We start from the raw sequence: 15,138 nt of genomic DNA on the forward strand, positions 1-15,138 counted from the left end.
GAAACATGTTATGATATTTTGTAAGATCAGAAATCTTACAAGTTGTTTCGCAGCCCTTCATTATTTCTTTAATGTCTTAACAAAGTAGATCTACTTGATTATCAATCAGTTTAAAATAACATGTATTTCAACTAAAGTTAACATTTTGTCATTTTTTCAAAATGTGCATTTTATGGACAAATGACATTCATGTATTCAAATATAGAAAAAAGTTTATTATTATTGTTTTGAAAAAAAACAGTGATTTATAAGAAACAAAACAGAAAAGAAAGGTACATATATAATTGAATGGGAAGTAATGCACTCACGCCACTGTAACTAACACTAAGAATGTTTATAAAATATGAAATTGTTAACAAAAATAACTGACATTCTACTTAAAACAGCACGCCTCCAGATTCATGCTAATTTTCATGAAGATTTTGAAAATGTTTTTGAATGTGTAATATTGTGAAGTAACCAAAAGGAAGCAATTTACACATTATCAATGACACTTACAAACACGTAAATTACCAAAAAGTGATCAAAATATGCATAAATAGTCTTTACTGCGTTAGTAACGCAGTAGAAATATAGTTGTAAATACTGAAAAATCAGTACTTCATCGCACATTATATGTAAAATATAACTTGAATCTTGAAATTTATTTACTGTCCTTACATCTAAGTACATTTTCTCAAGTTTGATTCTGTTGAAATACTTTGACTCATCTGCAGGCATGTATCTTCAACTAAGCTTACAATAAATACATGATCAACAAATAAAGGATATGGTGTTTAGGGACTAACTTATTCAACAGAACTGCTTGAATACGTCTTATGAAAGTTTTTATTTTTATAGTGAATATAACTTGAATACAAATATAATTATTTTGTACAAATTTACATTAAATCAGCTGAAAGGTAGTTCTAATTAACTTCCGTGTAGTACGACATAGATTGATTCACGAAAGCATGTCTGAGATTCAGTGATAAATTAAATGTTTTGCTATCTAGGAATCATTGGGATTAGACAATAATCCTATGAGATTCCAGGAAATTGTCTCGACATCGTGGCGGCCCAAATCTGTCTTCTTGTATTAAATGAGAAAACTTTAAGCTGCTAGATTTCCAAGAAACCAACAGAATTTGATTTGCTCCATGACATGAATCTAAGATGGCATGAAAGGGGTAAGACTTCAATAATGATAGTTTTATATTCTATATTTATTATAAATAACATCTTGATATTCCTTTTAGAATGTGTGTAATATCAAATATATCAAAAGAGAAATATTATGATAGAGATAGTGTTGACCCAACAACAGTAAGTATGTACTTCAGTACAGCTTAATGATTGAAAAAAATGAAAAAGAAATATATAATATGACAGCATGAAGAATATGCATGTATTTTAAAAATACATGTTAGTTCTCATGTTATTTCTGAACAAAAAAATGGTGTTCTATTATTTCTGGGGTTTGTTATTTCTAGGAAGGCTGTCAATATAGTCTATACTAAATCATTTTTATCGTAGAAGTGGTGATTTTACTGAGCTAGTGTCCATTTTTTACACATTCGACAAAATATAGTTTATGTTTTTGATTAATAGAAATGGAATCAAAGATCAATGTTGTATTTCTAAGTATACAAATTAGATTCGTACAATGAAATTGCTGATTGTATTTTAAGTTACGTTCCATCTTGAAACTACAGTAATGAAGATCTTACGCATTTATGACGTTGCATGTTTTATCAGGCAAGCGTACATCAATGTAATCAAAAACGTAAAATAAACTAAGAACAATCATTACTATAGTAGTATTACAGTGTATAATAGGTTGTAATATTAATCTGGGCTGCGTTTCATAGAAAGTCCTGAGTGTATCCTAAGTTCTAGGACTTATGAAAACTAAAAGACTAAGTAAAGACCGTTTCAACAAGTATTTACATCTTTAGTAAAAATAGTATAGTTCTTTTGCAATGTCTGTTGTCATGTAATTGTGACAAAATTGTTGACGATGTTAAATGATTTTGTTGTTGTTGTTGTTGTTGTTGTTGTTGTTGTTGTTGCTGTTGCTGTTGTTGTTGTTGTTGTAAAAAGTTTAGACTTTTATCTCATTCATTCTCCTCAGAAAAGTTACAAAATACAATGACACGCGCGCTTTAAACCGTTATGTAAAAATGTCCATCTGCATCTTTATTCAGAAAATGAAGAGTCCCAATAAAATTGTCATAAGTTAGGACATTTTTCTTACAAACGAAAATTGTTTTAGTTTTGGTCTTAAGACATATTTAAGACTAAGGACTTTCCATGAAACGCAACCCTGCTACCAATGATGATTTATACGTTTTAGTATTGAAATAGAACTTGTCACAAAATATCTTGGGAAAAATACGATAATTCGTATCCCTAAAATTAAAGAAACAAGCAGCATTTACATACTATGTTGCACTGGTTCAATTAGTTTAAGACTATGTTTATTTATTTAATTATATTTTGTTACTTGAACCTTAGCCTTGTTTAGATTTCAAAATAACTTACTATACTTATACACTAATATTTATGCCCCCTTCGAGGAAGAGGGGGTATATTGTTTTGCTAATGTCGGTCAGTCTGTCTGTCGGTCTATCTGTCTGTCTGTCGGAAGACCACATGGTTTCCGCTAAATATCTTACAAACTATTTATCACAAAGTCTTCATATTTCACATAGTGATTAGTCATAACTAGTAGATGGCCCCTATTGATTTTGGGGTCATAAGGTCAAAGGTCGTCAAAGTCACAGGGGCCTTAAATGTCAGAATAGTTTCCGCTCATTATCTTGATTATAATTCATCACAAAGTCTTCATATTTCACATATTGATTGGTCATAACTAGTAGATGACCAAAATTGATTTTGGAGGCACTAGGTCAAAGGTCAAGGTCACAGGGGCTTTGAATGGTAGTATGATTTAGATGATTATTATCTTGAAAACTATTTATCACAAAATCTTCATATTTCACTTACTGATTGGTTATTCCTAGTAAGTGACCCCTATTGATTTTGGGTTTACTAGGTCAAAGGTCAAGGTCACAGGATTATTGAATGTGTATGGTTTCCGCTCATTATCTTGAAAATTATTTATCACAAAGTCTTCATTATTTTTCTTTTTTCCATAATTGAACACTTCCATGTACCCATTTATGGCAAGTTTCTATAACAAAATTACCGATAATGTGAGTCAATGGCTAGAAAGGGGGGCATATGTGTCGTTCGACACTTCTTGTTAATCTCAACTTTCAGCAGAACGTTCGTTGGTTGTGTTATTGAGATTTGCCTATAAATTAATCTGTAATGTAGAGAGAAAAGTTTTAAGTGGACCGTAGTACAAAGTTCCAATACCAAAAAGGAAAATAAAAAAGTAAAACACGAAAAATGTCAATATATTTCATATTACCGATGGAAAATAAAGAAATCAACACATCTTATTCATAAAAATCTATAATTTTTATTTATTATTGTTGATACATAGACTATTCTGATATGTGTAATGAGTGTGAAGAATGAGAGAGAAGTCAATACGTAATTGACTTCGTAAGAAACAAAATTGTTTTGCTATAAATACACTTCATGTGGAAGCATCATTTCCTACAACGGGGTTGGTGAATTGAACCTCTGATTTCAGAAAGAAATGAAATACGAAAACGTCAAAAAGCACGCCGATTGACGAACAGACAAAATCAGCGACACCTTTTCATATCCCCTCTTTTCAACGGTTAAATCAGTGAATATATATGTAGTATATCTGTTTGGATATGTGTAAAATACTGGAAAAGAGAAAGAAGTGAACAAATTAGATTTTGCTCCCAAATTGAAGTTAAGAACAGCTACATTTTTTAAAAAAAAATATTTTGGAATGAAATACGCACAAACCAAAATTGTCTGTTTCACTGGCCACTGGCCTAGTCTAATAGTCTTATAAAATAATTTAACAATGATCGGCTAAATCCTTGCAATACAAATTTCTTTGCAAATATAATATCTTCTCGTTATAGATTTGTACTAGAATGATATGACCCGTATCCGTCATTTTCTCGTTCATATGTGTTATTTTTCTCTTTATTCTTGTAAGGGCGGATTTCATCAACACCTTCAAACTTCTTTACCAATTCTTTTCGTTTTTCTGTATCATCGAATTCATCGAAGTCCTTTGATCAAAAGAGAAATAATATGATTTAACAAGTGTCATTCTCTCCGAAAGTAAAGTGCTGTTTCTTCATCATCTTATAAAGATCCTGTAACTCAATGTTTTATGGTTTTATATCATAAATATAATGCTCAAATGAAGATTTATCAATATCAACAAAAAGCATTATTTATAAAGATATTACCGAATTTACATTTCTTGTTAATAAAGGGAGATAATAAAAAAAAATATTTTCTATAAAGTCAAATTTTTCAATAAGAAATGAATGCATATATTTTAATGATTACATTTATGTGGACAAATATTTGCAGTACATATTTTACATATTCTTCGATGTTTGAAAAAGATTTTTTAGAAGAATAATTATATACATATATAAAATTTCACTTAAGTGTGGTAACAACTTTCAATCGGTTTGAGCGCGAGACTTGTGATCTCGACATTGTGGGTTCGATTCCCGGGCTGGCCAACTAAAATTACTAATCAGTCTTTCAGATGAGACTTTAAATCAAGGTCCTGTGGATGAGTGTTTTAACACTTGGCATGTTAAAAAACCAGGGGAAGCTTCTTGAATTGGGGCATCTTTCTGTATCTGTATCTTGCACTATCCTCCAAAATATAAGATGACTAATACTCTTCTGGAGGACTCGCCCATATGGGTAACCGGTGGCGAAAATTAATAAACTGAAATGCACGCACAAATGAAACAACTTTAATTACAACATACAATATTTGTATTGATGAAAACATTAACTACTTCAACTAAATTAAAACTATTTTTTAGCTGTTGCATATTTTGAAAGTGTAAAGTAAAAATTAAAATTTTACCTTTTCACCATGTCTCACTCCAAACCGCAGAGGTTTTCGCCACTTCTCTGGTAAAAATGGGAAGAATACATCGAAAATCGGGCAAATCAATTTTGGGTTTAATTTTGATGTATCTGTGATACCTGAAATTTTAAATTTATCTTACTTACGATTTCACAAGTTTATAATGCATATCATCTTTTCTTTGATAAAGAATGTAAACATCCTACAAAATTATATTTTTATATACTTATAAATGTAAAATTGACAATTATTGATGAAATAAAATTGTTATTTTCATTTACGTATTTTCACGGTAAAAATGTATTTTCCACTGTAGTGAAACATATTTTCCGTATATTCACCGGTGTCGTGTCGGGCTATTTTCTTCTTAATTCAGCAAAAATTATACATTCAAGAAGTTTTAAGAATTGTAATGACAAAAAAAGACAAAAGTATATAATAAACAGAAAATTCAAGTGAAAAAAATATATGCACAGGATTTGTTTCAATCTTGTGATATGAAAATAATCATATTTCACTTGACCAAAACACTACCAGTAAATTGTGATAGCACATGTATGTAACTTCTGTGAACTTTGAAGAAAAGGTTAGGAATGTAGAAACAGAAATTACTGATGGGAAGCTATATTGAAAACGAAGACACTATGTACGTGTAAAAATGTGGTATTGATAAAAGAGTAAGTTACCTGTTATTAAACTAACAACCATACCAACAACGACAACAGTACACACCCCTATACCAGAATACCACATGTAAGATACTGTGTATAAACGGTTGATTCCCCTGAAAATAGACCACACAATAATAGTCAAAAATGTATAATATTGATTAACTTAAATATTCAAATGTTTTCAGTAAACTTACATCTAAAAATGTTAGGTAGCAACGTATTACAGTTCTGATGAGGTACGATGTTTATAAAACAATATATTTCATCTGATAGTAATTAGCACCTAGGTTTTCACTAAATGAACAGTTAAAATCACAAATAATTTGCCATGAAGTATATAGGCTATAAATGTTTTGATATTTTATTATGATAAAGTAACATGGAACGAACATTTTCTCAAGGTAAGGGGTGTATGACCAATAGCTTGATAAGCGTATACGTTGGCAATATAGACAGACATTCCATGACTTCAAATACAAACTCTGCAGAGCAACACTTTTTGGAAGGCAAATGTGTATGTTTTTGCTCTAAAAATAATATTTTGAGTTTTTCTAACATTGAAAAGAAATAATAAGGATATTGCAGTGCGGTCACTGCATTACTAAAGGTTTTGATGTATTCTAAGAATGTTATCTATTGTGTTTTCAGAGAAAATATTAATATTCACGTGATTGCTAAGACAGGTTTTTCATTTTTCTTTGATAAAAATTATATACGTTCAAACATACTCATATTTATCAAATATGTGAGTTGTAGAAACTGTTTCTACTGAGGATGGTGCCATGCTTGTTGTTGTTGATGATGTTGTTAGTGTTGTTGTGTTTGAGTACTTCCAAATACAACCATCAACAGAAATTGGTGATTTAATGTTAACGCTAGTTTTTGTTATGGCAGTACCGAATGATATCCAGATATTCATGATGAGGCCACAAACAAGACCGATACATCCACCCTAAAATAATATTAAATATATTGAATTGATAGAGACAATAAAATTCGTTATTATTATTATATAATATATTTTCTTATCAAACAGAAAGTCTTCACCCACAGAGTAAATAAAGCTTCCTTATAATATGAATTGAGCATGAATTACCAATTTGTATACACAGATCAAGCTTTACAAAACTGCTAGACCCGAGAAAAAGTATGGTTAACATTTTAGCGAAACCATATTTTTATTAGCTTGAAGATTGTTGAACTTTGGTAGTTCAGTATTCCTAAGTAATTTTTTTAAAATTTTGAAATTGCATTTCTTATAAATCATTCTCACCAGTTTATTTGACCATGGAAAAAGCATTCCTAAACAGAACATTCCAAGCATAGGTCCACCAAGAGCTCCAAATAAAACGTTAGCAAGCTATGAAGATAGATCGGTGAGAAAAATTATAAGTCATCTCTTATTCAACAGATAAAAGGGAAAAACATAAGTGTTTATGTAATTTTCAAAATATAATAATAATTAAGAAATAAGAATATATAAAATTATTTACTGAATAAATTGAGAAAAACGGTCTCTCCTTGCCTCTATCTACATTTTGATAGAAGAAATTCTGCACACATTATTCTATGGTAATAGATACATAACCTTTATTTTTAAAACATTCTAATTAGGATGACAAAATCATAAAATAATAATATTACCGTTAGAATAAGGGTTCCGAAATTTGAAACGACAAAAGCAAACGCAATTGACAAACCTCCAAACACAACAACTGTTGGGGTAAAGGGAATAAAAGTTTGTTTAACTATTGTTTTGAGATTGAACACATTATATGCTATGCAGTTATTTTTTATTATTTATTTATTTATTTTACTTTTGTAGTTGAGTGACAAATCTTTTCCAGAATGAAATATGTTACTTAAAAATAAATACCTGTATAACCGTGTTCATATAAATTTTGACTGCTTTTTAATATCAAATACATATTAAAACTTAGAAATGAAAATTTACATCGGAAGCATTAATCACAACAAAATGACAAAAAGTTTGATGTTCTTTCAATGATTTAATTTTTTAAAATTTAGTGAACTGAAATGGCAGGTTACTCTACCACCTTCAAGAATTAGAAATAGCACGGTATGTTTCGAAGCAAAATAAACATAAATGCGAAATAAGCACAAATATGTTTTTATTTTGTTTAATATAAAATCACAGTAAAACGTATGCTTACCGAAGCCTTTAGACAACCACGTTGCAGTACTGTCAGATATATTTTTGCAGCATGTTGGCTTTATAAAGTCTTCCAACATTACTGCAGCTATTGCATTAAGTCCTGATGACACCGAGCTGAAACACATGTAATATTAAAATTATTCTTCCGTACCTTTTACAACGGATTTAAATCCGTGCTTTTACTGATTTGTGTGTGTGTGGGGGGGTGGAGGTAGTGGATAAAGATAAAAGAAATATTGTAAATGTTTTCATAAAACAAAGCAAAGAAGACTAGTTGTTTTCTTTGTGGGTTATAATCGTTTTTGACCCTCCGCAGCATTTTAGATTATACAATTATTGACTACTGAGCCATTGAATATGATGTGATATTCACCGGCAGATGACATATTGACCGAGGCGATAGCCGAAGTCAATACGACTTTCAGCCGGTGAATATCACATCATATTCAATGGCTCACTAGTCAATCATTGTTTTATTATATGAATAGGCTAAGAAATAAAATAAAATCACAAAAAGTACAACCTTATATACATGTACAAATTTTGCCTCGTTGAAGTGCGGGGAAAGAGACGCACGTGTTAGGCGTGCAACGACTACGCGAACGCTGCGCATACAAAAATAATTCAAGTTTATACTCATCATTGCGGTGTTGCCTTTAAGTATAATAGTAAAGTAATGATATTTTAATCGGGAAATTTGCCATAAAGAACAAAAAGCAACAATTATTTTTTAATTAACACGCGTAATTAACAATCTACGGTGTATGATCATTGAATATGAGTCTCAATCTATTTTAGACAAGGAAAATCTAATTCATCCAGTGAATATGATACTACACCCAGTGAATATGATATTATAAAAAGTTCTGTTGACTACTGTTTGGACCAATGAGATTGCAGCTATACTAGTATTTAGATCATATAATAAAGAATCACAACACGTCATGCATTTCTAATATTGATTCACTAAAATGATTAATATAATATTTGTTTGTTTCAAGGTAAGATTACATGTAAAATAAAACAAGTTTTCATTCATTTCATACTTATTGGTTTAAGCAAAGTGAATATATTGTTCATCATACCTCAGACTTCCACTGAAAATTGTAGATAAGAATAATCCAGGTAAACCAGGATATTCACTAAGCAAATCCATCATCCATAAAGGTACTAACTGAACAATAAAAATAGATGTGATAAGCAGAGCAATTTATGAAGGTACTAACTGAACAATAAAAAAATAGATGTGATAAGCAGAGCAATTTATAGTGTGGTTAATTTAAGCAATGATTTATTACATATTTACATCAAACCACGAATACCAAATAATGACACTGACAACGCCATAACAACACCTAAATAAATTGGCAAATATAATATTATTACGAATCAAATGCAGTGTGGCATCTATACAAAGTTCCCCCACCCCTATTTCATTTTATCTTACACGTTATATTTTTCAATTTCAATCAGGATCATTGATGGCAGTATGTTAGTGTTAAAGATTGAATATTCATTAAGCTGGTGCTATGAAGCATAAGAGATGCTACATGTTGTCATTATCTCTTTGAACAGACTCAATCAAATCTAGTTGGCAAAGTTTATGTAGTTTGGTTCTTTTTATAGCTTCTGAGGGATCTCTTCTTTTCAAGATTTTTATGGAGTACGTATAACCTTTCACAAGAATAAAACTTGCAAAAGCAAAAAAAAATTCTTGGAGAGTCCGGGTCAGTAAAGTGGCAAACTGCTTTTTATGGTTTTATCGCAACGATTATACCTGAACTAAAAATAAGGAAGCATTACCTGGTCCGGCTTATCAACCAGTCCTGATTTGACAGGATCGCACTCGGAGTAGAAAGCATACATGACAACACCAACTAAACAGCATAGAAGTAGAATAGTGTCATATCCTATTACATTTAACCAAATGGCTCTGAAATTAAAGAAAAAGCACCTTCCTTATTATACTCTATGTTATTTAAATGTGGGACACGTTATTCTTATTGACTGATGTATTTGAAATAAACTGTTTTGAAATATTTTTTGCATGTTTAGTACTATACAAATTGTTTAATACACTCACATATGTTTAATAATGATATTATTTGTAATTTTTCTGCTGTTTCATTATATGTAACCTTGACTAAATAAAGAAATTATCCTTAACCACCTCATATACGAAGAGCAAATTGTAACCAGAGATGCTTATTTTCTGTTATTTAATTCGAAAAAAATGCCAATTTCATAATATCATGTTTTCAATGTATGCATGTAATGTAACTATATAAGTTTAAATTCCAAGGTTAAACGTTTGTGAATCTTGAATATTCATTACATTGACATTGAGATGGTAAACATTTCTGAAATCAAAACGCCTGTGACTTTTTGTTCAGTTTCAAAACCAAGTTAACTTTTCTCGTTCTGTAAATGTAATAACATTTCGAAACAGGAAACAGTGTTCTTACATTTTTGACCGGGAAACATTTCTAACTGAAAGCGCCCTTTGAACTTGAGCCTGGTTTGTTCCATAAACAGCGCACCAAAATATTCCTCCACCAATCACAAGATTCCAAACTGAGTGTCGTACTCGCGGATCAGGATCAAACCTTTCATGTACAGAAATAAATATATTAGAGATAGAAATTATTGTAAATGATAAAAATGCCATATCAAAGTTATATAAAGAATATATAAACACATCGTATATAGAAGAAATGAGTTGGGTTATAATAAATATGAAAACAATTATGTTATCATATCATTTGTTCTAATACAATATTTCTTTTCTTACTGAAGCTTTTTAATTTATAAACCTCTATATATATTCTACCAAAAATACAGACAAAAATTATAGTTGACAGTTTTATGCAAATTTTCAGAAAAATTAAAAATCCATACACATAATGAAAACACAATTCTCACTCTAACAAAATTATTCTTTCATTTTTGTTGGCAATATCCCATGCTTTGCCGATGCCTCCTAAAGCTTTGGTACCTTCTATCAAAAGTGCAAAAAGGCCGGCAAACATAACCAACACTTGAAACGTGTCTGCCCAAAGTACTGCTTTCATGCCACCCTTTAAAATAAGAAGAAAAATATTCGCCTATATTAGGGCAAGGGTCCTCAATTGTTGCATAAATGATACTTTTTTCAAGCTTTTTTCATTAACTTTATGTAAAGCATAGTTAAATGGCATAGACAAAATGAATACATTGAATCCACTTTTCCCCGTGATAATTATTTTATAAAACTCAATGTCGGTCATCCTTTGATAATGCACGAATTCTTGGGCATATTTAACTTCATATGATCTGTGTAATTATATAACTCGCATCATGTGATAATATGCACTAACACACTCTTAAAATTGAAATCTGGGGGTGGCCCACTTTGTAAAATTGTGATAAAAATGTAAAATGTGTGTATATTTATTTGACACAATAAGACAATATTAAATATTAAAAAATATATCAGATGAATGACACGGAAGATGTGACAAAACGCTTACCAGAGCTGTGTAGAAGATACAAACTGAACTGACTGCCAGAAGAGATCCCCATAACGATAAACCAGTTACTATATAAAGGTAAAATATACAACATTTCAATCCAGTTATTAAATTTAAAGGAAATGCGAATTAATTTACATTGTATATATCAATTCACGTAAATACACTATTTTTACTACAAATTTATTTCAATCTTTACAAATCTTTTCTAGCATGTTACAATGTCGATAATGAAATAATACAGACCCGCATTTAAGGCCAGAGATGGTCCATAGAGCACAATAGCCATGTAAAACATCTGAAATAGCATAATATATTAATCATGTGTTACATCTGAAAAAGAAATAAAATAACACAAAAACCACGTTAAACATCTGAAATAGAATTAGAACAAAACATCGGAAAAAGAATAACGCGATATTCATGTTAAACATGTGAAAAAGAATTTGAATTTCATACATGTAGGCCTACATAATAGCCATGCAAAATATCTGAATTAGAATAATATAATAGCTTTGTAAAACATCTGAAAAAAATAGAATAAGACTTTAGTCATGCAAATAACCTGAAATATATATAGAGCAAAAATGTTTAAATAAGAAATCATTTTAAATGTAACAAATATGAAAAAACCTTGTAAAGGTATAAATAAGTTTAAATCCCCGTATAATCTTACTAATCCTTATATCTTTCTAATTAGACATAGCCTGGCAAGATATTGTCTGGCAAGATTCGAATACTACATGTTGTCTAATTAGAAAGATATACGCTATAGTAAGGTTTTCGCATTTGTTACTTTTAAAATGATTTCTTATTTAGACGTTCATTACTTGCTGAAAAATTATGATATTTGAACGAGTTCATGGTATTGTTCATGATTTATTTTTTTTCTTGATTAAAATAATTTTTATATATATCCAATAAATCCGGAATTCCTTATTATTTCTCTTACTACATCTGATAACATCTTATTATTTAGTTGCTGCATTTCTTTCTTACCATCCAGATGATATAGACGACGCTTGCAATTGTCCTGGTAACGCGGCCAAATCTCATTTCCACATACTGAAATAGATTATGTGTGTTTCTGTAATACAGTAAGCAAAAATTTTACACTTTTACACTGCTGACTGAGGGCACAGTTTTTCATATTTGTAATCTACATGTATTTGGATATTAAGTCGGTGAATGAAGTAAAATCAAATAACGACTAAAATAGTATATGGTAAGCTTATTTTATATTGATATATTAGAAACAAACCTACTAAAAATACTTCATAATTAATATAAAAATGATTTTAAGTGATCAAGCTCGCTCGCCTGTCTGGTGCAAAAGTGATATTAAACAACTATGTCGTTCAAAAAAATAGTGAAATAATAATAACCTTACCTGAAAAACACTTGTTACTCCTAGGTTGTAAAATACAGGGATGAAAATATGTGCAGCACCGACTGCGGTTATAACCATACCGACAGCTTGCCATCCATACATTGTGCTATTCACATACACTTCCGCCGGCGTTCCTATAATCATGATTGCTGACACAAAGCTGGACACCAGTGACATTGCAACCGGAAATGGATTCATAGAGCGTCCGGCAAGCAGGTACTCCTCTGTAGTGTTCTTTCTCCTATCCTTTATTGCATAAAATATACCGATTGCGGCCGAAAATGCCAAAGTACATCCGAATACGGCATAATCAGCAGGATGAAACGTTTTCTTTTCTCCTGTTAGAATGCTATAGGACGCAGACGACATTTCGATATATTTAATTTAATGATCTGTTAATAGTGTCCAACTTCTTGCATTAAACACGTTACAGTATTTACCACACACCTTTGACTAATTCCCATTCAATTAAGATGTTGATATATTAACCCTTCTTCTTTTGCACGGCTGTTTGAATGTACAGTGATGGTATAGTTACATTTGTTATAATGCAGTAAACCATGCATATAGTTGTGGTATGTACACTCGTCTAAATACACTCTTAAATGTAATAACACATCTCTCCTCTCTCCCTACAACTGATCTCTTATTAACACGATAGTAAAGAAATCCATTTACCTCGTACATGTACATCATCATATATACATATACCAGAAGCGAAATGTATGAACATGTATACTTGAAGAAATGTGATTTGTTTCTCTTTTCAATAAGGTCTCGTGTTATATTATAACAGTGATATACATACGACCCTACTGTGTTATGACATTTATAGTGTACATGTATAATAGTACAAAATACTTTATATTAATCATCGACCCTATTGAAAATACTTAAATGTCGACCTACACTGGCGTTAAACGGTCACTTTAGTCGATGTAAATAAATTTTCCTTACTGTTATCCGTTTACTGAATATATTGATTTGTTTTGTATAAACTTTAATTAGTTATTAGAACGTGCAAACAGCTTTATTAGCATAAAATTAGCACAAATATATCACCGTCATTTAATACATTTATTTCAATTAATACCTACGTTTTGACCATCATGCAATTCATCCGCTAAAAATTGTTAAAACATTTCAAAAACCTTGTTTAATACATAAAAAAATGAATATTTTTACAAGATTCCAGTGATTTTTAATGAGTTTAATAAAACAACGAATTACCTGCGGAAACGATACATATATGAAGTTAAAAGAGGAAAATGATTTCGAACTTTCACGCCAAATGTGTCGTCACGTGAAATTGTAAATTGTTTACATAAGCATGCTAGATAAAAGATATATGAATATAGTATCATATAGTGTGGCACGTGACCTACGTGTGACGTAAATAGGGCAACATTTTTGTATGTATTTATTATTGATGTGTGACAACAGATGCTCAAAGAGTGATGTTATTCGACGCCCGGAAAGCTTCACGAATTTTAACATTTAAAGGTTAAATTATGCAATAACAGGTCAGTATAATGTCAAATGAATTAGATTCAACTGAAATATCAATAGATCTATTCGAAAAAAAATATCATGTCGACATTTAACAAATGAAATACAGTTTAATACTCAACTGTATAATATATGTTTAGAAACATAACACTTATAAAAATGAAAAACGAAAAAGTGGTTCGCCATGGTTGGTGCTAATTAATACTTTCAATAAAATACAAAACGTTCTTACGCAGTACAACTTTCTGTGTATCAGGCAACCGATCAACTAAAATGTATATGATAAGTGTTTGCTAACAATGCTATACAGCACGCTGAATCTATCCATCATAATAGTTGTCAATTAAATATTACAGCCTTGTTGGTTTTGCTAAATACAAACATTTTTCATGATTTTCTTAGACTTTGATCGATCTTGCGAATAGCTTTTTGAGAAAAGGATCTACCCAGCGTCTCAATGGTTCAAACATTGATCGAAAAGCTTCTGCAAATACAACTATATATTGAAGATGTTGGTGCTTGCACTGTTTTAGCGAGAATTGAGTTTTTGTTCTACTAACGCCTGAAATGTTTTGAACATATTGATATTATCTACATACATCATTGTCAATAATTCAAAATAGATAAATAAACATAAATCAAAAGCGTACTTGAGACAGACGTATGCAAGGAACAACACTGATTAATAATACAACAATGAACTATTAATACAATTTCCTTATATCATAGATATGCTAGTTTGTTTATTTGATAAACTGTCTAATATTTAATATAGTGAAAACAAAGATAATAATGGCTTAGAGTGAAGATAAAGTTGCTTAATTTTTTATACTTATAAAAGGGAAAACATTCCTAACCATGATGAGAATAGGCTTCAAAAGCAT

General features: G+C 30.4%; 1 protein-coding gene across 2 annotated transcripts; it reads right to left on the reverse strand.

The window, feature by feature from the left end:
* Positions 1–3,865: 3,865 nt before the first annotated feature.
* On the reverse strand, positions 3,866–13,855 carry LOC132716150 (sodium-coupled monocarboxylate transporter 1-like). 2 transcript variants are annotated; one of them, XM_060699348.1, is made up of 15 exons: positions 12,746–13,855; positions 12,355–12,420; positions 11,602–11,653; positions 11,356–11,423; positions 10,769–10,923; positions 10,312–10,452; positions 9,650–9,779; positions 8,932–9,020; positions 7,845–7,960; positions 7,315–7,385; positions 6,944–7,030; positions 6,399–6,622; positions 5,686–5,783; positions 4,997–5,118; positions 3,866–4,169 (listed from the first exon to the last, which is right to left on the reverse strand). In XM_060699348.1, exons 1-15 carry the CDS (start codon positions 13,112–13,114, stop codon positions 4,011–4,013), a joined length of 1,947 nt encoding a protein of 648 aa, XP_060555331.1. In that variant the 5' UTR covers positions 13,115–13,855; the 3' UTR covers positions 3,866–4,010. The 2 variants fall into 2 exon arrangements, with proteins under 2 accessions (XP_060555331.1, XP_060555332.1); XM_060699349.1 differs by having other exon boundaries at positions 10,842–10,923; positions 12,746–12,975.
* Positions 13,856–15,138: the final 1,283 nt, after the last annotated feature.

This window comes from Ruditapes philippinarum, unplaced genomic scaffold (genome assembly GCF_026571515.1).
Source record: "Ruditapes philippinarum isolate M1 unplaced genomic scaffold, ASM2657151v2 ctg128_1_1_1_1, whole genome shotgun sequence".
In the NCBI taxonomy this organism is placed as follows: Eukaryota; Metazoa; Mollusca; class Bivalvia; order Venerida; family Veneridae; genus Ruditapes; species Ruditapes philippinarum.

Coding starts and splice junctions, on each gene's coding strand:
- LOC132716150 (XM_060699348.1), bottom strand. CDS start 13,114: ATGTCGTCTGCGTCCTATAGCATTCTAACAGGAGAAAAGAAAACGTTT. Junction 10,453..10,768: donor GAAAGAATAATTTTGTTAGA/GTGAGAATTGTG, acceptor TGTACATGAAAG/GTTTGATCCTGATCCGCGAG. Junction 5,119..5,685: donor GGTTGTTAGTTTAATAACAG/GTAACTTACTCT, acceptor TTAAAATTTCAG/GTATCACAGATACATCAAAA.